Genomic DNA, 24,452 nt, shown 5'->3' on the forward strand with positions numbered 1-24,452 from the left:
TTAAAAAAAATTGGTGTTTTCGCAACAGGAAGTCTTTCTAACGTCAGGGTGTGGTGACGATGGTAGTTTGGACACCAAGTAGACTTGAGATTTTGTAAACTATGGCTAAAAGAACATTAAGAAATAGAGTATACTCCAAGTCAAGTAGTAAGTACCCTACGTACATCAGCAACTCTCTTGTTTGTGGCAGTATAACTCTAAGATGGTTTTGATTGCAATAGAGATAATGGGACTATGTATAGTGTTTCGCTGTTGTATACCGTCAGAAGACGGGTAGATACTGTAAATCCACAAATTTTTGTACTCATGTAATTTCGTACATTTGACCAGAAGACCTTTCGTACGCATCATATTTTTGTACGGGCTTTTACTGACAATCTTAGCGCACGCTATCACAGTAACTATTTCATTCCACGTGATCGTCGCATCACTTGTCACTCATGAGTTCTAAGCTAAAGCAAAGTGGTATCCATGTGTGGCTGACGTCGAAAGATAAGAAAAAAGAACAAGTACCGCTACCTAATAGATCATGGCTACTTAACCCAAATCGAGCGACATCCGGGATTTATCAATACGACATTATAGCTGCGAACGACGGTGTAGAGGAAGCTCTGGATCGAGATAACTTGCCAGCTACGCAGAGAAAAAGAGGGCAGTATCTCGTCTACGACTCTAAGACTAGGCTTACCATTGCCCGAGTTGCGGAAGATTGTGGACTGACGAAGGCATGCACTCGTCTGGAGAAATTGCTAGATCACACTATCACAAAGTCAATCGTTCAATCGATTCGCAATGTGTATGAGTTGAGTGACACTATAACATTGCAAACTGGACGTGTTGTACGTAGAGAATTTCATTTTGGTCTTCTGTCATGGGCAAACCAGTGTATTGTTTAGTTAGATATTGTGTTGTAGTACATCATCAACATTGCTAATTGCTATTAGTAATATCAGTTTATCATTTAAGAAAAATTTTAGTACACATTTTAATTTAGTACATCTAGGAGTTGTACGAACAATACGAAAATAAAATGTATACGAAAATTTGTGGATTTACAGTAGTTATATGTGAGTATATAGTCATATATAGAAATATAAACGCACTTGTTTGTGCATGTGCACACATTTTCCTGTTGAGAAGAGCATGGCTAAGATGTGATGGACTATAGTACTGAAACACATTTTATAGCCTATGAGGTACGTACGATTAAACACCTGAAGCATTTTTGTATGGTCATATTGACGTGTAACCAGGAGAGGGTTTGCTGACAGTATTTGTTTATGTTGTTGACAAACTGCTATCGGAATTGATTCTTGTAGTGTCTGATGTTTGCGGACTAATTCTTATTGGTTTGACGCTAGGTGAATGTTGAGTGTGCAGAGTATCAAGTCGATCTTATGGTTTCAGCGCCACTGAAAGTGACCTTAAAAACGATTCAAGAGGAGAAAAGGTTTTTTCTTGTTGTGTTTTTTTTGTTTTATATGACTTTACACTAGAAAAATTTATAGCCTGGTACGAGCTGGTGGAGCTGTTAGTCTGGCTTTTCTTCTGGAGCTGGGCTTACAAGCACAAGACAGGTAATGACTTGCGTATTGTAGGTACTAAGAATGTGGCTTACTTTGTAGCATTATAAGATACTAGGATCCATGGCCCGTCCTTCGTACGGGCAAGATACTGTAGTGTAAAGATAGGTCTGTGTACACGTCACATGCATCTTTGTTGCGAGGTCCCGGATATGCTGAATGAATTCGAATCTTGCTCTTTGCGCTTGTTTCGATAGAAATCGACACACTTCCATGTAGCGCTTAGTGAAGAAAACGTGTAGGTTGGATTCGGTCCAAATGCAATCGGAATTTGAAGAGAAACACAAGCGCTAGAAGAGTAAGTTTCCTCGGCAAGAGATGTTTGATTGCTTGAAGCTTTGTGAAGGACGACGATGCATACAGTCTACACAGGACTGGTGTGGGCATGTGTTCGAATGAACGAGAATGTGTAGCGTTTGCATCATCGAGAAATTTTATGCGGGGAGTCGACCCCTCGAGACGGGACCCGGTGCATAATTTTTGAAATTTTTTTATGCAAGCCTTCCCCTGTGCGTGCCGAGTGTGCATGCCGATTTCGGTTGCGAGCGGACAAAAGACGTGGCCTCCAAACGCGAACACACACACACACACACACACACACACACACACACACACACACACACACACACACACATTCACACACACAGAGACTGTTTGAGCTTTATATATTAGATGATGATGTAAAATGATTGAATTTGTTTGTTTGTAGGAGAAGACTGTTTGTTCGGTATTTGGAGTTACCTATTCGGGACGACATGTGTCCTGTACACATTGTATGGCAAACTGGCCATTTGCATTACTGCTCAACATTGGGTGATAAAATACATCGACACTCTAGTGAAGATTTATACAATGCAGTGGGCATTGTTGCAATGCTTTGTGTATATTGGTATGTGTATATTTAATGTTATTGCTAGGCTGTGGTGGAATTGCTTAAAGAAGAGCTAAAGAAAGAGAAGAAGCTATTTTCATATATTGAATATGGTAGTCGAAGAGGTATGTTTACCATTGTTTGATTGAACCAGTGTTCGTGTAAACTGTTGTTCAGTTATTTTAAGGGGCTACGATATTACGTAATTTATGGTTTAGGTCAAATATCATTGCCATTAGCTGCTGCATTTCCCAACAGCACATTTATTAGTCTGGAATCGAGCAGGAAATCGGCTCGTAAGCATTTTGAAACTATAAAGGTAAACTTACCTACACATTTGCGGACACTTGTGACCTTTACGTACTGTTTAGGCAAAGAAATTATTTAACAATGTAGTTGGTAACATTGCCTCTGATTCTACTCTTCTGCGGAAACTTCTTGAGAGCCCAGACTTTCTTCGATTCCAGTTTATTGGCAAGATTTTAGTTTGTGTTTGGTTAAGTTCACTGCTAATCTGTGTGTCTGTTTATTAGGTTTGGACAAATTTTTACAGATGATTACAGAAATGAATAAAGATGTGAACTAGCTGTTATGAAGTGTATACTTCTAGAGTGAAATGTGACATATTGTGTGTAGGACATTGGTCTAATGCTGGGAGAACTGTTTGCAACAGGATTGACAACATTTGTGCAGATGCCTTCATCGCAGGTGATTTTATCTTTGTACTTAATTAATTAATTAATTAATTAGATGGATGTCCTCAACTCAAGTGGTTCAATATTAGAGGACTAGAGTGCATTCACAAATTAGAGCGACTGGTGGAATGTAGGGTACACCCTAAGGCGTGGCGTAGTGCTTGTGTAAACGGATGTTATGTTGTCACAGGAGGCAATTGACATCTACGTTTCAGAGCATATTGTTACGTGAAAGTGTACCTATGAAGGTGTTGCCTCTGGCTGCCTCGCTTGCTTGAAACGCGGTTTGCTTCATGATGCAATGAGATACTAAAAATTGTACTTTCGCTATAACCCATGACAACAGACCTGGATGTTTCTATGAGCTCACTGGTTGTATGTGTCAGTTGCCTCTTTCAGGAAAAGCTATATGTACCAGATACATACACTCATTCACTTCTGGCTCAGAGAAGCGTCTGGAAACAATGAAAACTTGACTAATTTGACCATATCAGGACCAAACTGACCAGCCATTTAGTGCATTCTTGACTTTGACCTTCCTGCTTCCTCTGACCTACAGTTATGCTGCACAGCACAACACAGGGATTGCTGGTTTTACGATGGAAAACATCAAGCGCCTTGTAGAGAAGGTCTAGCAAACGTTACTGTGGAAAAGTGGGCAAACTGTGTGAGGCACGTACGTGAGAAGGTGGAAGCATTACAAGACAATACACGGTGTGTTAGACGACGTTGTAGAGAAGATGGTCATTGAAGTTGGTCCTGAATCATAAGATGCGTCGTTGTCTGAAACTGAATGTTTCCAATGGACCGACAACCCAACTGTGAAGTTTACTGTGTTGGATTACTGTTAACAACCTGCTAGCTATAACAGTTATGTACTTAGCTTTATGCACTTAACCGTAATCCCACCTTTCTTCGCCCCCTAACTCATTAAAATACAGGAAATTGGCTCTATTAACTTCAGTTACGTCTCTGTAGCCCAACAGTGAGTGTAATTAGATCCGGCAAGTGAAGGGCTTTCGATTGATACCAATATCTGCTCGGAGGGCAACACCTTTGTCGTGCAAATGGCCACATTCCACCAGTCTCTCTAATGCGTGCACTTTAGGTTTGTATGTATAGTTTTCAGGAGATTTATAATTATTCCTAATTTATAATTGTACGGAAGAATTTTGGCTGTTAGTTCTGTCTGTCAAAATTTACCAAAGAATGTCTTAGACAAGAACTAAACATTTGATGACGTCCAGTGTAGTTTGTTTGCACGTGTTATCTTTTGTTGGTACTTCTGTCATGTTAATTTGTTAGTAGGCAGTGAATTTGTGAGTGACTCAAGTGTATTGTTTGCTTGCAATTTAGTACGAGTACATAGCTGCTGTTTCCCATGGTGGAAGGATCATGTAACAATTTGAGGATTTTAATTAAGGTATTTAATTTTGGGCATTTTTATGGCTAGTTGTTAGTGAATCTTTTTGCATTTTCAAACCAGTGTTGGTTGTAAAGGGACAGAGACTGTTGTTAACTCTGTCCCAGAGATTGTTATTAACTCTGTCCCAGAGATTGTTGTTAACTCTGTCCCAGAGATTGTTGTTAGTGAATCTTTCGGCATTTTCAAACCAGTGTTGGTTGTAAGGGGACAGAGATTGTTAGTGAATTGTTTGGCATTTTCAAACCAGTGTTGGTTGTAAAGGGACAGAGATTGTTGTTAATGAATCTTTTGGCGTTTTCAAACCAGTGTTGGTTGTAAAGGGACAGAGAATGTTGTTAACTCTGTCCCAGAGATTGTTGTTAGTGAATCTTTTGGCATTTTCAAACCAGTGTTGGTTGTAAAGGGACAAAGATTGTTGTTAGCTCTGTCCCTTTACAACCAACACTGGTTTGAAAATGTGAACGATTCAGTAACAACTAGCCATCAATGCCCAAAATTAAATAACTTAACTAAAAATCTCAAATTGTTACACGATCTTTCCACCATTGAAAACACCAGCACCAGCTATTTAACTAGTATTAGCAAATAGTAATGAGGACATTTTTGTCATTATATGTTGTGTTAGGCATTATCTCTTGCTTTATCCACCTTCTTTCCCACTCTTATGCCTTGTCTAGTAGGACAGGTGAGTTAATTGGTTTGCTTTGATTTCTTCTTTTGTCTTCTACTGTTGCAGCTGTTACTAGTTCACATATTTACTTAGAAATCTTTCATGAGAGAAGACCATCCTTTGGCTGTCTTCAAATACACTGAGACGAGACTTGCTGCTGAGGTAAAGTAGGGAATGTGAAATTAAGTCAAATTGTTTATGCATTTTAGTGCTACAGTTTTATTGCTAGATCATGTTTAGTAAGATGTTATTATACGAACCACTTTTTTATACGAAAACTGAGTAATTTATTGCCTTTGTGTATTTGAATTTATTAACTTTGGACTTAGCGTAGATAAGCTTTATGACAAGGAGCTGTTTCCTCAGTGTGAAATTGGTTCCAAAAACACTACAAATTTTGTATGCACATGGTCTGGTCAGATTGTAGATACGTTACCTGATCTGTCTTAAAAGTGGGGCTGTATGTGGCGTTTGCTCTTTCTACCAGGCCAAGTGGACACACATATGATCATTACGTAAACTTTGCAGACAGAGAATTAGTTTTAAAACTGCTTTTACTGAGTTTGCAAACTAATATGAATCCACAAATTTTTGTATGCATTTTATTGTTGTATTGTTCGTACGACTCCTAAATGTACTAAATTAAATGCATGCTAAATTTTCTCTTGGATGACAAACTGTTATTACAAATCGCCACTATATCGAAGCTGATGATGTACAGTACCACAACACAAGATCCAACTGAACATTACACTGGTTTTACAACAACAAAAGACCAAATGAAACTCTACGTACAGCATATTCAGTTTGCAACGTTATGATGTCACTCAACTCAAAACTGTTTCTGAAAGTACTCTGACAGACATCTAGGATGGCATCAACAGAAGATGAACCTGACAGTTGATGTTCTTGCGGCAGTGACGGTTTGTTCTTTCAAATTAGTTCTAATGTGCGCCCCAACACTACGCTTCGGTTGACGACGCAGCTGCTGTCTTGCAAGGCATACAAGTAATATCAGTGTTCTCCCCAGACGTCGCCCTTGGCTAAATTTTACAAGGGCACGCCCATTCCCGCCATCCCTTGGCTAACACCGCCGCGCCTTGACTTATGCCTGCCACGTCTTACTATCTATGTGTTAGGCAAGAAATGGGAGACCAGTGGTTTGGGTTCTTGTATGAATTAAACACTTGTTGTGGAAAGTCCAAAAGCAACGTCATAGAGATTGCTATGTCCAAAATATACTTATGTTGTTGTTTCGAATCTGATCTGGCGTCATTTTTTTGGTGGCGTATTCGCCCACATTCCAATCCGTATGTGAGTCACGCCCTTGGCTGCCGTTTGTGCGGTGGAGTCGTTATTGGTGCGTTGAGAGAATATAAAGTTGCAAGACAAAGTACATCAATGCGTCGAATTGTGTTGTTGAAGTGATAGCTCAATTTCTCGTTTTCTTAGTGGCATTTTGGCACCTACGGAAGTCGATCTGGGAGGCGTTGCCGTATACAGGATGTAAGACAATGCACTGATTACAGATGCCAAAACGCGCTTGAACGGCATCGGCCCAAAGCCAAAGTTAGCGAAAGCATTGCTCAGGTTAGTGTAGACACGGTCGCAGTTTCGAAAAACTTGTAGATCTCGGTGAGCATGCCAATGGTCGATATCGGCATGGAAAATTGTCACTGACTGCTTAACATACTTGTCTACTAGTGCTAAGTTACTAACTAAAGCTATTACAATCAATTTTGTGATTTGTAGTGGCTTGGAATATATTGGGAGGCGCAGGTTTTCAACGTGTATGTAGATTAGAAAGTAGCCCGAATGAAAAGCGGGGCGGTAAAGGGTTAGTGATAGCTAGCCTTGAATTTCCAGACCAGAGAGCGCACGAACTTTAGTCTGGACCAAAATGATACTAACTTGATTTCGGAAGTACTTATCAAGCGATGCTAAATGGTAGTCTAACAGCATAGGACTGGTTTACCTAGATCAACATATCATTTGTAAATACCATGAGATCTCACGAATAAAGAAGAGACGTCTGCCGTGTTTGCGGTGATATCTTGGTGTACGGCATGAAACAACGACTCTTTGATTCTTTGGCAGACCGCTAGCTAGTCTAACCGCTCAACTGACGAGACTGCCACTCAAACCAGTTGTCAAAGGTGATGGTCTAGCGACGCTGCTGTGCATGTTCTGTCACTGCAAGCTTGAAAATATCGAAGAACTGAAGCTTAAACTAAAACTACTAAGATGTGTGCGTGCACCAGAGTCTTCATCATAGCTCTGGCGTGCACTTAGCTGCCCACAAGGATTTCACACCCGTGCAATCAGCGTTAGTGCACATAGCATAACCAATTACTGCTAAACCAATCAGAATTTACAACAGACATTCCGGTTGTAAGGAGCTGATTGGCTTAGAAGGCTATTTCCGAAATCATTTCCGAAATCATTTTAGTATCGACTTGGTTCAGACTAGAGTTCATGCGTTTCACGTGCTCTCTGGTCTGGAAGTTCGAGGCTAAGTGATAGCTTGCTTGTGTTGTAGTCTGTCTACACATAGAAATGTTGTACAGCTAACATTTTAGACCAAACACAAGCACCCTATGTTGCTGTAGCACTGCACCGCAGCAAGCCAGCAAACCCCACTCAGATGACCACGCCCACGTTTGAAAAAACCATGCCCACAAGTTTGTTTTCATTTAGACACGCCTATTCCGCCACACCTTTGAGATATTCTGGGGAGAACACTGAATATAGTCATCACTTTTTTGTCTACGACCTTTTTCTGATAGATTTTTAGTTGTACTATTTCAAGTTGTCAGTCCAATACTAGTAACTGTTTTTGATACGCATTGCGGGCCGATTAAATTGTTGACTTTTGTGATTCTGTGATTCAACAATTTTTGCAGACAAGTGCGTGCCCTCGTAAAAGACCACATTCTTCAGCGACTTGGGCAAATGGTCAGCCTAGTCTTGGAGTCGTAGACGTGATATTGTTTCTTTTTCTGCGCTTGGGGCTGCTAAGTAGTCTCGATCCAACGCTTTCTCTACACAACTAGCTGCGGTGTTTTCTTGTTGGATCCCGGATGCTGCTCACAATCTCCTTGGTGGTGGTAGTAGTTCTTTTTTATATTTTGTCGTGAGCCAAGCATGGATACCACTTTGCTTTAGCTTAGAACTCATTAATCACGTACGCTGATGCACATACAGAATGAATCGGTTACTGTACTAGCGTGTGCTAAAATTGTTCGTTAGAACCTGTACGAAAATATGATGAGTACGAAAGGTCTTCTGGTCAAATGTACAAAATAGTTATGTAGGAAAATTTGTGGATTTACAGTATTGTAGTGTGAAGCACAGATCATATATGCAATTGTTATGGGTGTGTGTGTGTGTGTGTGTGTGTGTGTGTGTGTGTGTGTGTGTGTGTGTGTGTGTGCCCAGGTCTGTATATGCATATGTTCAGGTCTGTGTGTATGCATACGTCCAGGTCTGTGTATACGTATGCATATGTCCAGGTCTGTGTGTACCTGCCAATGTGCTGTGGGTGTGTATGCATGTTGATCATTATGGTATTGTGCACAGGATGATGCGTGACTGGTGTTTCAGTAGGTGTTTATGTTTATGATCACCTATTCAGTTGTCTACATGTCTAATTGTTGCGTGTTGTTGTGTGATGTTTTAGAGTGCTAAAGCTGATGTGACAAACAATGTGTCAGCAAGCATTGTTAAGCCAAGTTATGGACCTCCTGACCTGGTACATAGCTGGCATGTACTAAAGGTGAACATACAGAACCTTACGACTCAGGTAATAGGGATTCAAATATTACCAATTGTCAGTACATTGACACTCGGTTCAACATAGTTTTGTTTGAATAGCTGCCATAGCTTTTGATCAATTAAGTTCTTAGTTTAATGTTACTGATTTGCCATAATGCAAACTAGAATTTAATAGGAAAAAGTTGGTGGCAAGGCAGTAGAAGTAGATTCTGAGTTATTTAATTGAAACTTATAATACAAAGTTAGAAAACAACTTGATCTGGAGATGTAGATAGAAGCAGATTGAATATTTAAGAGACAAGTCATTTGGTTTAGTGGAGACATTTGCGGTATTTACATTTGCAAATGGCTAAGGTATGAACTTTATGCAGCAACATAACATAGTGTGGTGTGATTCTAGTTTTGCCGCTTGGTTGCTTTGTTTGCCTTGATTGCATACATTTAGTAGCTGCTATTATTTGCTTCTGTAGGCTGCTTGCTTGATTGGTTACTTGTGTTTGTTTGTCTGCTTGTCGAAGCTGTTTATGCTTCAAAACAAACTTGGAGCAGAATACTTTCTTTCGTTCTCCAGAGATGCAATGCAAAAGTCATACTCATTCAAGAAACTTTAAAGCTGTTTAACAATGTGATAGTTGTATACAAATTGTTTGATATAGATAGTAATTTTAAAGAGTACATTTAGAAGGACTGGTTTAATTAGTGGGAGTTTGATTTTGCTATGTACATAATTCTTGATGAAGATAAAAGATGTCTGTCTGTCTGTCTTTTTGTCTGTCTTTTTGTCTGTCTATCAATCACATTTATTTGAACATTTATTGATCATACCTTTCCACAATGAAAATAACGCTATATGCTGCCCAACTACTATCATTGTTCGTAAACTACTAAACTCAAAACGGACTTGAAGGAAGTAATAACTCTAAAACTCTAAAAGCAGCTATCTGTTTGTCTGTCTATCTGTCTGTTGACATATATTTGAAACATCAAAGTTACTAAATACAGCTAAAACTACTGTCTCTCCAGATCAAACTATATATGAGCACTAGGACCGTTTTACAGTGCTAACTTATCTAGTGTGCAATTGACTTCTGTATAAATCGCCTAATGAGTTTCTCGAGCATGTTATCTTGTCTATCTTCCATTTGATAACACTAACATTGCATCTCTGCATTGTCACTGCCAGTTGTAATCGTCAGTAAGTTCTGAAATCTATGCTGTTGATTTTTCCGTTGTCTCTTGATCTTTGAGATAACTGATGCAGGAACTCCTGTTCTTCTTTGCCCCTGTGTCCAAAGTGTTCAAGCACAAGGGGACCATATTAGGGAGAGAGCCACCTGGATGTCTTTCTGAGCTGTACTTTTCCTTCTTATTTTCCTCTCTCCTCACAGCCACTAATCCACTTCATTGTTCTGCATTTAGAATGACATCATGGCACCAGGGGTGAGCTATGGATACATCCAGCTCAACATAGAATTCAAATGCATTTTGAATGATGATATCAGGTCTGGCTTAGGAGCTGCTATATGTACCATGTAACCAGTTATTTCTGCAGTCTTACATTACTGCGATTTGAGAATGTAGACAAAAGTTTTAATTACTGTGAATTAAATTATGTGTTCCAACCAGGAAGATAGTTACTGGTACATGTACACACATGTACATGTGTTGGAACAGTGGCTTCCTGGGACTTCAAGGATAGGCATAAATATTTGCGAATTTTTTGTGTGCTCAGTGATCTCCCAGAATTCACAGAAATATCATGATTGCAGAAATAACGTGTCATACAGTATGTCGCGGCTCTATGATATGGTTAAGATGGATATGATTTAGACAGTCTGACTAGGCTGAAACCTTGGAATAATGGGTCCAAACTGGGCCTCTACCGGTTTTACATGTAATCAGATGGTAACCATCATCCAGTGGTTTCTTACATTTCACGTGTATCAATGAGTCGGTTCTTTGTTGTGCTTGAAGTTCAGTTTGGTCAAACACTCTGACTAGACATGCACGATGGCATTGTGTGTTCAAATAGAACCCCCTCCAGTTTTGCATGTGACCAGGTGGTAGCCTTCTTGGTCTAAATCTCTGCCACAATCACATCATTCTGTGGATTGTGGTATCTTGCAGCCCAACCTGATCAGCGTTGCCAAATTCAATTCTTTGGAAGATAGTGCAAGCGCTGAAATGGATGGGACTGCAAATAACCAAGGTCCTGCACCCTGTCCTTGCAGTGATTGAAAGCGAGATCTATCTCTAGATGTACTGAGGTGATCCATAAATTCTTGTACCTTGGATTTGTAATGGTTTTCTGTGAGCCTGTGCTACAATTTAGCATGATTCATGACTAGATCTGGCAAGAATTCATGTATAGGAAGAGGGTTGTAAAGGTCGTAGCCAATTGAACCAGCAGGCTGATTGCTGAGTAGTAAATTGGTGATTGCCTCTTTCATCACTGGAAAACACTGAGGTAATGTGAACATTGTGTGAGCCCAACTTGCGAGGAAAGCAAAGGAGCTGTTGTGACTGCAGACGTTAACCCAAAACCATCATTCCTGATAGGCAAAACAGCACTGTCTGTCTGTCTGTCTGTGTCTGTTTTTTGTCTGCCTGCCTGCCTGTCTGTCTGTTTATCTGTCAAAAACATGTTGTAAAAATCACGACTATTACACACTAAACACACTAAAGTTAAAGCAACAACTAAAACCAAAACATTCTACCAGTGCAACCCAAAATGGTCTGCCTTATAAGTTACATCTAACAACTAGCTGAAGAGAGTATCCATGTAGGGGCATGTTTGTGGAGTGACCCAATTGTAATAATTTCCTACAGATAAATAACACTTGCATTGCATCGTTGTGATGTCACACCGCCACCAGAAAGTCTTGAATTCTTGGCTACTCTTCATCCACATATTGCATGGACAGCTGATACAAGAATTGATTTGCCTTCTGTTCCCACCAACCAAAATGTTTCAAAACTATTGGGATACATTTGGAGGGATGACCTCTGATCTCATGCTCATTAGAATATTTCGAATTTCTCACAGTCTTGTTTTGTTACTGCAAAGCCATTCTTTCTGACAGCTTGAAAAAGAACATGGTCTGCCCATAGCTGAGCGATTGAGAAATCAAATTCTGTATTGGATTCTGTTTGGGCATTAAAGCAACAGTGTCAGGCCTGCCATTGCTGTTGATGTAGTGATTTCAAGGCTCATGTGATGTGTGATGTTCAGATGTTTTACATGTTGGACCAAACTTTGTGTGTTCAAATAGGTCCTTCTCCTGTTTTACATGTGAGAAGGTGATATCCCTTGTAATCAATGTTCCTTTCGTACTCACTAGTTGAGCAAAGCAGCATCTTACCCAACCTCATGCGTGGCAAGAATCACCAACTTGGCAGGGTGGGGTATGGAATCCAACCAAGCACCATGTTCCTGAAGAGACGTAAATCATGCGGCATCATGAGGAGACAGACCTTGGTTTGTCTTTTACTTCTGACACAGTCTGGTTGTTGTAGTTATAATGTGACTTGTGTTGCAATCTGTTGGTATTCAGAAGAAGGTCAGAAAGACTTCTACTGCTGGGCAGAGCCTTTGTAGTTGATGGCTGATTGACCGGCCCTTCAATTTCAGAGTCTATAATTGGAAATGAAATGTTTTCAGTTTAATCTCTGAGCTTCAAGAACGGTTTAGGGAGCTTTACTTTAATTCAATGAACTGGCCCAAGAAAACACAAATGCAAGACTGCTTGTGGATTCAACTGAAGTCATCCCAAAGCCACCAATCAAAGAGGAAGAGTTGCTTGTAGCCACTGATTATCATGTAAAGTGTGGATGCTATAGCACCAGCTAAAGAAATTTTTGTTTGGTTAGTTGATCATGGAACCTTGCTGCATTGCTCAGCTGTTTAGGGCAGGCAGTCCTAGCAAGGTGATTCAGGTGAGAGATATGACAAGTTTTAGAAGTAGTATTGTAGAGTGAGGATCTTGTAATGAAACGAGTTGATTGCAGAGTATTAGAAAATGTAGCAATATTTAATTAACAAGACTCTGTCACATACTGAGACTGCTCAATTGGAATGCCCAAGATGTGAATACCAGAAGTTGCAACTCGAATAGTCCCTTTCAAATCTAAAGGAGTAGGCATCACTGCAGGATAGCTCACATTCCAATCTGCTTCAAGCCAGAAGACACATCATTCAGACTTGAAAGAACATTGTCCAGAGGGCCGATTATATATATATATATATATATATATATATATATATATATATAATGTATGTATGTATGTATGCATGTGGCTCAATTGGTTAGAGTGTGCAGTTGGAGATTGGCAGCATCCGGGACCTTCGGGTCAGAGTTTGAGTGCAGGAGGGCCACATACATAAATTGCCTTGGGCAAGGAACTAACATACAATTGCCTCTCTCTCCGGAGTGTCAGGTTCTGTCTACAGCAAGTATCTACAGCAAGCACAGCAAGTGTGAAGTACATCATAGTGACTCCCGATAGTGACTTCTGATAGTGACTTTTGATACAGTAGTGTTAGATTGCGGAATAGTGATTACACTATCGAACCTGGGCCTTAGGGGCTCTTTTATGTATGTATGTACAAAAAAATGTACTAGCTAACTTATCCAGGTAAATTAAGTTGATCTATTAGTTATCAAGTGCCAAGCAAATAGAAGGATTAATGACTATCACATTCTAAATATCCAGCAAGTCTGTTATTCAGATCAGAGTACATTGCTATTTTTGCACAAACAAATGTTGAAATAACAGCATGGTGAAACAAATGCTGTACTAAATTTGTGCTTTTGCCCAGGCCAGATCGCTTGGAGGCCGGAGCATATCCTGGCTCAAAACGGTTGATTACTCTAGAGAACTAGTCTTCTCAATCTTCTAAACATCTTCGTTTTGTCTGGCTGCAGCTGCAGATGAAATTAAGTGTGGGTGTATGTAATGGGCAAAATCAAGTAATTATTTTTCTTAATTAACCAGCAATGAACCGTCCCAACCAGCCAAATGCTGGCATTGCAAGAACAATGGAAATGTAACAGTTAGTTTCTTTGGTATATCATGTTTTCACTGAGAGGGTTATGTAGTAGGGAAAGCAGTTTAATGTTAGGAGAGTTGGGAGATTCCGGTAATAGAAACATAGTACTTGTTGATTTGATTCATTCATTTGAGCTATCTGTTGTGTATCTGTCTGTCTGCTTTCTTGTTTATCAATTTTTGTGACACAATGCTGCTTTTGAACACTAGCTATATATATACTATTTAGGTTAATCATCACTTTGACTATGAACTTGATGGACACAAGAGAAAGTATAAGCAGCACTGTATATCAAACAAGACTGGTTGGGAAATCTTCCTTACAAGAGAAATTGACGGCTTTAAAATTCCTTATAATGTCCTTCAAGGTGGGTTCCCACACAGGTGTGGATGTGGAATGGTCGGACATATTTATTGTATAGGCGTTTCTCTGATTGCTCTTCTTCGAATGGGTTTGCTAGAAGAGGAAAAAGACATGTTCTATGACATGTTTGTTCGATTGCCACTTTATGAAGACATGGCACCATGGAATATCTGTTAGTAAACTGACCATGTGGTTGGAAATCTTGTTATCTGTATATCTGGTCTCTTTGTAGTATTTCAAGGTGGCAAGTTAACATACATTGATTACGATACTAAGGACTTTACATTCAACAAAATGGTGCCTGCTGCATATCAGGTATTATTCTGTCTTGAATGAGTTTGCTTGTTCATTGGTTAATTCATATAGCATTTTATGTTTCTGTTAGGTGATGTCAATGTTGATGAATTACCAGAGAACTATCCAAGATTTTGGTCACTGCAATGGAAATGCAAGGTTATTGCATATGTTTATGTGGGTAATGATACATCTATATGAATTCATGTGACTATGGCTGGCCAAAAGTTTCTTGCTTCATAGATATAGAGTTATTTGTTTTTTAATCACAAGGTACAGTAGTACCTTGTATCGTATGTAGGGATTGACAAGGTTGTGTGGGCGTGGTCATATTTTAGACCTCCAGAAATCACCGTAGAACCCGGCTAAATATCTTGAAAACGAGAGAGAGAAAAGCTTACAAGTTCAACTACACTTGACTACTTCTGAATTGATCTCAGCTTGTCTTCAGAACTAGGAAAACACTCGTTAATTTTGGAGTTTTCGCTGGATTTTGTGTTCTTTCTTCTTCTTCTTCTTTTTCTTTTTCGTCATGCATAACTCTTTGACTACGGCAGATCTAAAGCTAAAACTTTGGCAAACAATGTAGAATAAGCCGACCTGTATTCTTTTGATGATAGGAAAAAGAAACATGTAAGAAAAAAGATTTCTAGAGTGGATTTGAACCTGCTACCCTACTTACATTACACATAATTGTTGTAAGCAATTGTTAACAAGCAATAACCAGGCAGCCAATCACAAGCTCCTGCCACCCTGTAATGTACGGACAAGGTGACAAGAGTTCTTGACATGTGCTGTGGTTGAAAAACCTTAGAGCCTACAGTTAGGCAAAAATCGTGCTTTTGAATCGCACTAGCAAACGGAAATGCGTATTAATTATTAATTAATTAAAAAGAAGTAGTGACGTTGAACGTCATCGCAATCGCAGATGCGATAGACCTCTCCTTTCCGTAATTGGAACACCAATGCCTTCAAGCAGAAGGCAAAAGCAAATTCGGCTCGCTTCAATTACGAAACGTCGACGTTGAATGTGATGTTTGTTACGAGCTTTCTAGCTAGCTAGGTGTGGTCTAGACAATGAAATTTTGCGCACAAAGTGAGTTGACTAGAGTTACTGTAATGTTGTGTCTAAAGGCCGACCTCTCTAGGCCGCAAATCAAAGACCTCGTGCGTACAAATGGGTCACGTGTAGAGGCTTTTGTTCGAGACGCTGAGCACGCGTACAGTACACGTACGCGCTCGTGGTCACGTGCACGTTCGCAAATGTTGGCTTGTGCATGAGCGTTCAATGACACCAACACAATGATGACGAAGAAGCTGATGCTTTTGAAACTGGCATTCCATGGTTGTCATGTACCCTAACGTGTTCCAATGGTACAGTACAAGTACAAGATAGCCCAGGGCGCTGGCCTGTAAGACGTACCAAGCCTATACATTAGTCTGTCATAGCCACACCATTCCCCGCTGACACACACACACACACACACACACACACACACACACACACACACACACACACACACACACACACACACACACACACACACACACACACACACACATACACAAACACACAACTACATACATACATATGCTCCTAACTCTCAAGTCAGTAGAACACAGCTTCATTTATTAGTGGTAACTTATAATTGCAACTAAATGTAACATCTGCATGATTACCTATACACAAACACTGCACAGCTTATATTTGCATATTTTGCAAGTACAGAACACTGTATACATAAGATGCACATGCTCGAGATGTGTGACTATACATGTATACCAAGTATGATTTAGGAAATGTGTATTTTCGTTATGCTATAGAATCTTTGTTTAATTAATTAATAGAGTAGGTTGTGCTTTCGCACTCCTAAAAACTTACTAAACTAGAATTTTAAAAACTTTTTCTCTGAAAAAAAGAAATAGAGGTAGGGATTGTATAATTTTTTCAGAGAAAAAGTTTTTAAAATTCTAGTTGTTATTAATAGATTGGTATGTTTAGTCTGTAAATTTTACATAGTGAGTGGTGGGCTCTTTCAAGATAAAAGTGACACTTTTTTCGACTCACAATGATTGAATCTGTAGGTATCAGCTTAGAAGGTGCCATCTTGATTGCATGCATGTAGAGTCATCATGATTATATGCAATGTAGAGCACGCGATGTACACATGGAAAGCAGTGCTGCTTTGATTACAAGAAGCATGCTTCAACATTTAGTGCAGAACTTTGGACCATCCACACCTACATGTCTGCATTTGCTTAAATTTGGGCATGCCTTGCTAGACTCTTCTCTTCCCAACAAACGGGCTACGTCTTTAATGCATAAAAACAAGATAATCATGCCATTCTTCATTATACTCTATTAACTTAAATTTGATCGATGCGAGTCAAGAGACAGATTGCTACCAGCTGGCATAACTCAGTCGTGCATTGCTATTCTGGCTAACAGCTCTAGCCTTGTCCCCAGACTCACCTGAGCCTGACAGTGTCCGGTTCCCGTTTGGCACTTTCAGCCTCCTGTGAGTCTGGACTCATCACGCCTACTTTCACACACCTACTTCACTAAGTGTCATCCGGGAACTGGACAGTGCCAGGTTCACGTGAGTCTGGGAACGAGGCTAAACAGCCCTCTGAAAATGAAGGCATAATCCCATTTGACTATAAGTTGTTTATATACTTTGAATGTTCTTTTTCGAGTTTCTCTCTTCATTAAGTCTAAAGTACATGTCTATGATGAGGTAGTAGGCAACTGGCATTCCCTGCTCTGCCAGAGAACCATGCACGCTAGTTATGTATCAAAATTTTGTTTTTTATGACTTTTGTCTCCAACACTCCAAACAGCAGACACATGGGACTTCATTTTCTAGCATGGTAGAAAGTAGGTGATGGATTACTGTCAGAAGATTGAATGATGTACTTGGAAGCGCTACTGTTCATACTGCTCACTTATATAAACAAGATAGAAACAGTGTCTGGAGCTGCTGTTCTCTCACCCACTTCTCAGGAATATAGAACTCTGTTTCTGAGACTCTATGAAAGTGATTGGAGCATAATGCGTGATACAAGTCCGCCTGTCAGTCTAGAGATCAATGCACTGGCTGTTTCAATGTCGTCAAAGAAGCAAGTTTTGGTAGAAACATAGAGCTTGAGATGACAATTATAGACAGTGGACCATCACTTTTACTTATCTTATCAGCAAGTAATTTTACTTAAAGGAACATTTCGGCCACATGCGCTAATAAAGTCCGCCCCACATACACATTTGACGCATTTGCAGAATGAGATATGCTTACGTATACTTTTAACTGATTAAATGATAAATTTTATCGGGTGCATTTGTAACTTTTTTGATTGGGGACTCCAACTTTCAGAATATCTACCATAGATCACAGTTTACAAAGCATGCTGTTTGGTTCAGTAGCTGAAACACTTATCCACAACTTACTCATGCTTATCAGGCAGGCAACACTTTTCTATCGTGGCACTGAAGAAGGTTTTTCGCCATGACGTGTAACATCACATGACATTGACAGCAGTCGCAGTAATACTGCAGAAGCGCAGTGGATGCCGAAACAGATCCGGACGTCGATACTGCTCACCTCCTTATCTTTTTATTAGTGTTCATGTGCAACAGACCACGTATGAACAGCTGGTTTTACCACACACCGAAGGGGGTCCTGTTGTAAGAACTGGACTCACCTGTAAAGCGCATGCAGCTATTGCTTTTTGCTGCAAATGTACTTTAGCGCATTTCTGAAATATTACGTTAACGCAAATATCCAAAATGTCTCTTTAAGGTTGTTCAGTGCACTTGTAACAATTCTACCACTGAACAAACAGGATTATGTTACACAAAACAAACATGGTTGATTGTTGTTGTACATAACTTGACATAATCATAATGGCATGAGTACTCAGTCTGTATAGCAGCTGTATAGCAAGCAAGAGAAAGTATGCCATTGGTCTGTAATTAGAAATCAGTTTATTCAAATATTTACATAGCACCAAATTTTTGATGCTCAGGAATTTGGAGTCGTTTGGTTAGTGATAGTGATATTGCTTTTTGGTAGTTATTTGTTTCTTCAAGCCGATGAGGTTTAGAAGACAAAGCTGATTGTGTTTTGTGATGTGTTTGTCATGCTCTTTGCTTTTTTGTTGCATTGTTGTTGCGGGTTTTGGTTAAGTCGTGTTAGCAGCATATTTTGTGTTTCAGAAACGAGTATGGATTTCCATACATATCGACATGTGTTGAGTCTGACTTCAGTGGCCCATGCAAGGTAGAGAGAGCCGCGGTTGTGTTTGTTGTGTGTGTAGTACGTAGTTATTTACATTGTGCAGGACTCAGCCAAGCCTGTTCCTTGTGGTGATTATTCATGTCGTTCTACGTATGTTGAGTGTCTTCAGGTGCTGAATGAATTGGAGTTTAAACGAAATCAACTGCTCAAACGTTTTGACGTTATCCACAAGAGTGGTCTGTCATATTAATAATTGTTTGTTTAGTTTGTTCAACATATAACTTTTTGTATGTTGTAGGAACAACTGCAGCTCCTGGTAATTTCGGTGGTTCAGATGTCACTATGCTGGACAATGGTGGATGGGTAAGTTGATAACAAACTTTCATACTTGTACACATATACATGCATTATTTTACTTAAGCCAGTTTGCTACTTTATTGTTTTGTTTGGTGTCGGTGTAGCATAACTAAAACCACCAGTGGGAGGCTAGTCTGTGCTTGTTATTTTGCCATGGGTGTTTGTTTGTTTAGTTCTATCAAAGGGCTTGAGGTCTTTAAAATATGTTTAGGAAAGCATAGGTGTCAAGTCTCCCGCACACGGGAGTCTCAACTCCTGCATTCCGCAAAGGCCTGCAAATCTCCTGGAAACTCCGACTACTAAATCCAAGTTCTAGACTATTGAAACGACCAAAAATTATGGAATCCTGGAAGCGAGAATGGGAGGCAACCGTAGGTTTCAGAGCCATATTTAGAGAGACTCGCAAATCTGCCTAGATAATATTATATTATTAACTTAATAAAAGAACCGGTTATATTGCTGAGAAAAGTCTGAGTCTCTGAGGATGATGACTTGTTTCCTGGAACCTAAACCTTGGGGGTTGACAGGTATGGGGAATTAGCCAAAATTGTACCAGTTCAGAATACTATATGCATGTATGATGAAATATTAGTGGAGAAATTTGTTTTGATTAGTGGTGATTTTATGAGTTGCAGCCACCATAGAATCCATCAAGGTTTTTGCCATACACAAAGATGCGACATCATCAATACATTAGATCCATGCCCCATACTTTATATGGGCAAGATACTGTCTATGTAGCGTTCTGACAGAAGACATAGGTGTTGACACATCATGTGCAATCTTTGTTGCAAGGTCGTGGATGTGCTGTATGAATTCGAATCTTGTCTTCACACTTTTTCGATAGAAATCAACACACTTCTTATGTAGTATGTGGTACAAAAAATGTGTAGGCTGAATTTGGTGCAAATGCAATCAGAATTTGGAGAGAAATGAAAGAGTAAGTTCCGTCGGCAAGAAATATTTGATTGCTCAAAGATTTGCAAAGGACGGTGACATATATGGTCTACACAGGAATGTCATGGGCGTGTGTTCGAATGAACTGAAATGTGTAGCGTTTACGTCATCGAGAAATTTTACGTGGGGGTTGATCCCTCGAGAGGGGACTCGTTGCATTATTTATTTTTTACGCAAATCTTCTCCTTCGGGTGTCGAGTGTGCGTGCCAATTTTGGTTGCGAGCGGACAAAAGACGTGGTTGCGTATTGCGAACACACACTCACACACACACACACACACACACACACACACACACACACTATTTGAGTTTTATATACACTAGATGTGCTAGGTATAAATCAAGGACCCCTAGGTGGCATTCTGTTCGAGCATGGTGTATTATTTGAGTATGTTATTCTATTTTTTGATCATCTTCTTTGTAATAATAGTGACATATCTATTAGTGTGCCTATAGCACAAATGCCATACTGGTATTGATTAAAAATTTAATTAATGTGGATAAACATTTAGACTGAACATTGACAAATCAATAGGAAAAGTTGTGTTCTATTTGACCATGATGTTCTATTGTTAAGACAGATCGTAGGGTGGAATTCTATTTGATCGTGGCATACTATCCCATGTGACATTGTATTCGAGGAAATACGGTACGTCATGTCAGTGTACACTGTATGGGTAACTTGAAGAACAAACATTCAATTTATTGTCTGTTGTACCCTAAAACTACCAGCAAGGAGGTAAACGAGAGTAAAAATGACAAAGGAGAGAAAGCTCAAGAAAACCCAATATTGAGATGATTGGGAAGTATCCTTTTGGAAGTGGACCTTGTGCTTTTTGCCACTGTTGTTAAGTTTTGAATAAAAAGCTGCTTGAAATAACAGCTAAAAGATAATATATGAAAATATCAGTAGTCCAGGATATGGAAGCATTTAATAATACTTGCTGTATACATTTCTAGGAAAATGCTAATCCACCACTATCTCATCTTATACCATATTACTTAAATCATCAAGAACAAGTGATTCGACAGACTGAAATTTAGATTGCTGGCATATGGGTGGTATATAATGTCGTTTAGCACTTAAATAGAGTGCATTTTTAGTCAAAACACTGCTTAAATAGTTAGGGATGGATATCGTTGGGTATCAATGATAGCTAGAGTGCTTGCTGAAAACAGGTAGAACTTTGTAGCATTTAGGATCTATTTTCTTGCTAGAGATGGTTGTCATGCCAGTCATTTAGTGGTACTACAGAACTAGGTATTGTTGTATATGTGCTGTACAGCAGACCCTCGCATATCCAACTCTCTTTGGGCAAGCCACTGAGGAATAGGGGTCAGATAAAGTGAAAAGAACAGATAACGAATCGTCGGAGTTTTCAACCGTACCCCAGAATTCCATTCTGCTTTTTTAGTCCCAGTATGTACATTGTCTGAACTCTGAAACATGTACAACACGCTAGTGATACATACAATGATTGCACGAAGACGTACTACATGTACTACCGTATTCGCCTGTAATAATGCTCTGGGCGTATAGAGAAGAAACACTTTTTTTCCGGGCGTATAGTAGGGCATGGGTGTTATTTTGGTCCTAGGCGAATAGATGGTCGCAAAATGCTGTTGTTTGGCTAGTCATCAACTAAACACTCAAAGAGAAGACAGAAATACCACAAATGCTTGCAATTATTTGTTTGCAAGATCAAAGATACTTTTATCCGTACACCATTGGCATACACGCAGAAGCTAACCACACATGCAAACCAGAGTCGTCGCCCTGAAGCCCGTCAACACTGACACCATGACGGAGGTGGATGTTTTGCAGACACCATGTTGTTTATTCTGCGTATGCTTAATGGGCGTACACTTGGGCATGGGCTTTTTTGGGCTGAAAGTTCTGACCTGCTGCACCTGGGCGTATATATGGGGATGTGTGTTATTTCAGTGTGGGTGTTATTACGGGCGAATACCGTATATGCAAACTACAATCACCAAACTAATCCTAAAGGTCTTCCTATCTTTCTGGCACCATCACTGCACGTTGTCACTGTGCTTGGGCAAACAGCTTGTGATGTTGTATTCACTTTGCAAAAAGGGTCAGATATGCAAGGGTCTACTGCAGAGGTAGAAAGCTAGCGTGCGTTAAAGACACGCCCATAGGCGAATTTGGTCTTCTCTAGACCTTGTTTGCTATGTTTCTGTGCTGCTGTATGTCAGGATGTAATGTAAATAATGACTGATAAGAGCTGCTTTTCTGAATTTATGTTTACATGGGGTCTTCACATGGTTACGCTGTCAGTGGTTTACAATGTTTTGTCTCTCTGTGGTTCCATGACCTTTGTTCTTCATTGTGTATGTGAGACAAGATGAGTCATTAGAGAATGCTGTATTGTAAGTTATCCTAACTTATCCTGCCCTTTTCAGTGAGTAACTACCCACAACTCTGCATTAAAGGAACACCCACAGACGAATTTGGCTTTAGCTAGCAAGGCAGTCAAAATGTAACGGTACTAAAGTTAGATGTCTCCAACTGGTAATAAACCTACTCTGAGTACACCTTACTCTAACCATATTAGGATTCTGACAGCGACTAATGTTCACTGTTCCTACTTGTAAAGTAGTCACCTATATGGTACATGTACAAGATAGTACGACTTTCACATATTCTGCTTGGCCCGATATCGAGCGAAATTGTAGGAGCTACGAAATGTGGCAACGGTAATCAATCAAGTAGGCATGGCCGAACGAATCCGTCAAATGGCGCCCCTACCACCTCACTTTGTCTGATTTGCGCCAGGCAAACACGCATAAGTGTTGCTTCCACCATGGGAAAGCAAGAAAGTTTATAATAAAAAGAGTCATGAACACTCGGAGGGTATCCGGATGTTGCGCTCACAGTGACTCATGGCAGACTGAATGTAGGCACGTGGTTAAAATACGGGCTTAGAAGGTGCTTATTGTCTGAATAGTAAGACCGCCCAGGTAGCGCTGCGCTAGCTTTCTCCCTCCTCTTGGCTTACTGTACCATGTATTAACAGTATGTACTACCATGTAGGTGTTCTTTAATGGACTGTTTAGAATGGAACAAGATTTTCTCTTTGCATAATGGCTTGTGTTGCATTGACTGAATGACCAATAGCAAATCAAACGTGCAGTTTACAGTTAAGAGGATTGAACTGTTACCATACATTAAATTGTGTGTACCGGATCAGATGAAATATTGGCGGAGAATTTATTTTGCTGGATTGGCGGATTTTTTAGCGACCGCCACAATAGAATCCGCCATTAATTTGGTCTCTGGAATATGTTGACGTCATCAGACAAGTGGATCAGCAAGATGGTAGGTAATTCTTGCTTGCTGGTTATTGTGCCTATGCAGTAGTTGGAGACCATGCAGTAAGTTAGGGAAATGTGAACCAGAACACAGCTGTCAATCACAAACACATCAAGACCACTTATGGTAAGACATATATATATAGTTATCAAACAATGATGTCCAACCACCATATAAAATCCGCCAATACGTTTGTCCCTCAATTTCTTAGCAAACCACAAGAATTACTACCACCAATGTTTCATCTTATATGGTATGTACACTACTAATAGCAGTTGTTAGTCTTGTATATTGCTGTTATTAAATTAAGTTGAGCAGCAATGAACTAAGTTTACCTATTCTAAACAGTCCTTGTGAAGAACAACCGCATTGTACATGTACTGTTAAGTAAGTCCTTATCATACAGCACCTACACAACAATAACAAATTTTTGTAATACCACTATTTGACTGGTGTAAGTGCTAATATACATAGTAACAACCTACCCCAACCTAGAGAGTTCCGTCTGATATTGTTAAAAGGAATGTGTTTTCTGTTTTTCCGCGATTTGAGGTACAATTTTATTGTGAATTTTCTATTAGGTATACAACCAGGATGGCATCATTATAAAGCAAGAGAAGTTTGAAAAGCTTCCTGAATATAACAAACCTGAAGTCAAATGGAGACTCTAATTGACTACTTTAGCACAGATGACTTGTTGTGTATATATAAAAGAACGTTCTCAGTTTGAGATAATTATCAATTTGTTGATGTATATCGAGTAGGGTAAACAGGGGTAAGTAAATCCGTGAGTAATTTGATACACGCCCGTATATTGCTACGTAGGAGTGTTGTAGTCGCTTG

The 24,452-nt window shown here is 39.7% G+C and overlaps 1 protein-coding gene across 1 annotated transcript; it reads left to right on the forward strand.

Annotated features, from left to right (window-relative positions):
* The first annotated feature begins 1,052 nt into the window (after window positions 1-1,052).
* On the forward strand, window positions 1,053-24,413 carry LOC134183072 (uncharacterized). Its single transcript, XM_062650520.1, has 19 exons — window positions 1,053-1,450; window positions 1,509-1,577; window positions 2,293-2,440; window positions 2,501-2,579; window positions 2,673-2,773; window positions 2,826-2,928; window positions 2,988-3,031; window positions 3,091-3,162; window positions 5,201-5,260; window positions 5,339-5,407; window positions 8,925-9,047; window positions 14,298-14,436; window positions 14,491-14,604; window positions 14,665-14,747; window positions 14,818-14,885; window positions 18,940-19,003; window positions 19,065-19,197; window positions 19,260-19,324; window positions 24,191-24,413. The coding sequence occupies exons 1-19, from the start codon at window positions 1,398-1,400 to the stop codon at window positions 24,278-24,280; spliced, it is 1,677 nt and encodes a 558-aa protein (XP_062506504.1). The 5' UTR covers window positions 1,053-1,397; the 3' UTR covers window positions 24,281-24,413.
* The last annotated feature ends 39 nt before the right edge of the window (window positions 24,414-24,452 follow it).

This window comes from Corticium candelabrum, chromosome 8 (assembly GCF_963422355.1).
Source record: "Corticium candelabrum chromosome 8, ooCorCand1.1, whole genome shotgun sequence".
NCBI lineage: Eukaryota > Metazoa > Porifera > Homoscleromorpha > Homosclerophorida > Plakinidae > Corticium > Corticium candelabrum.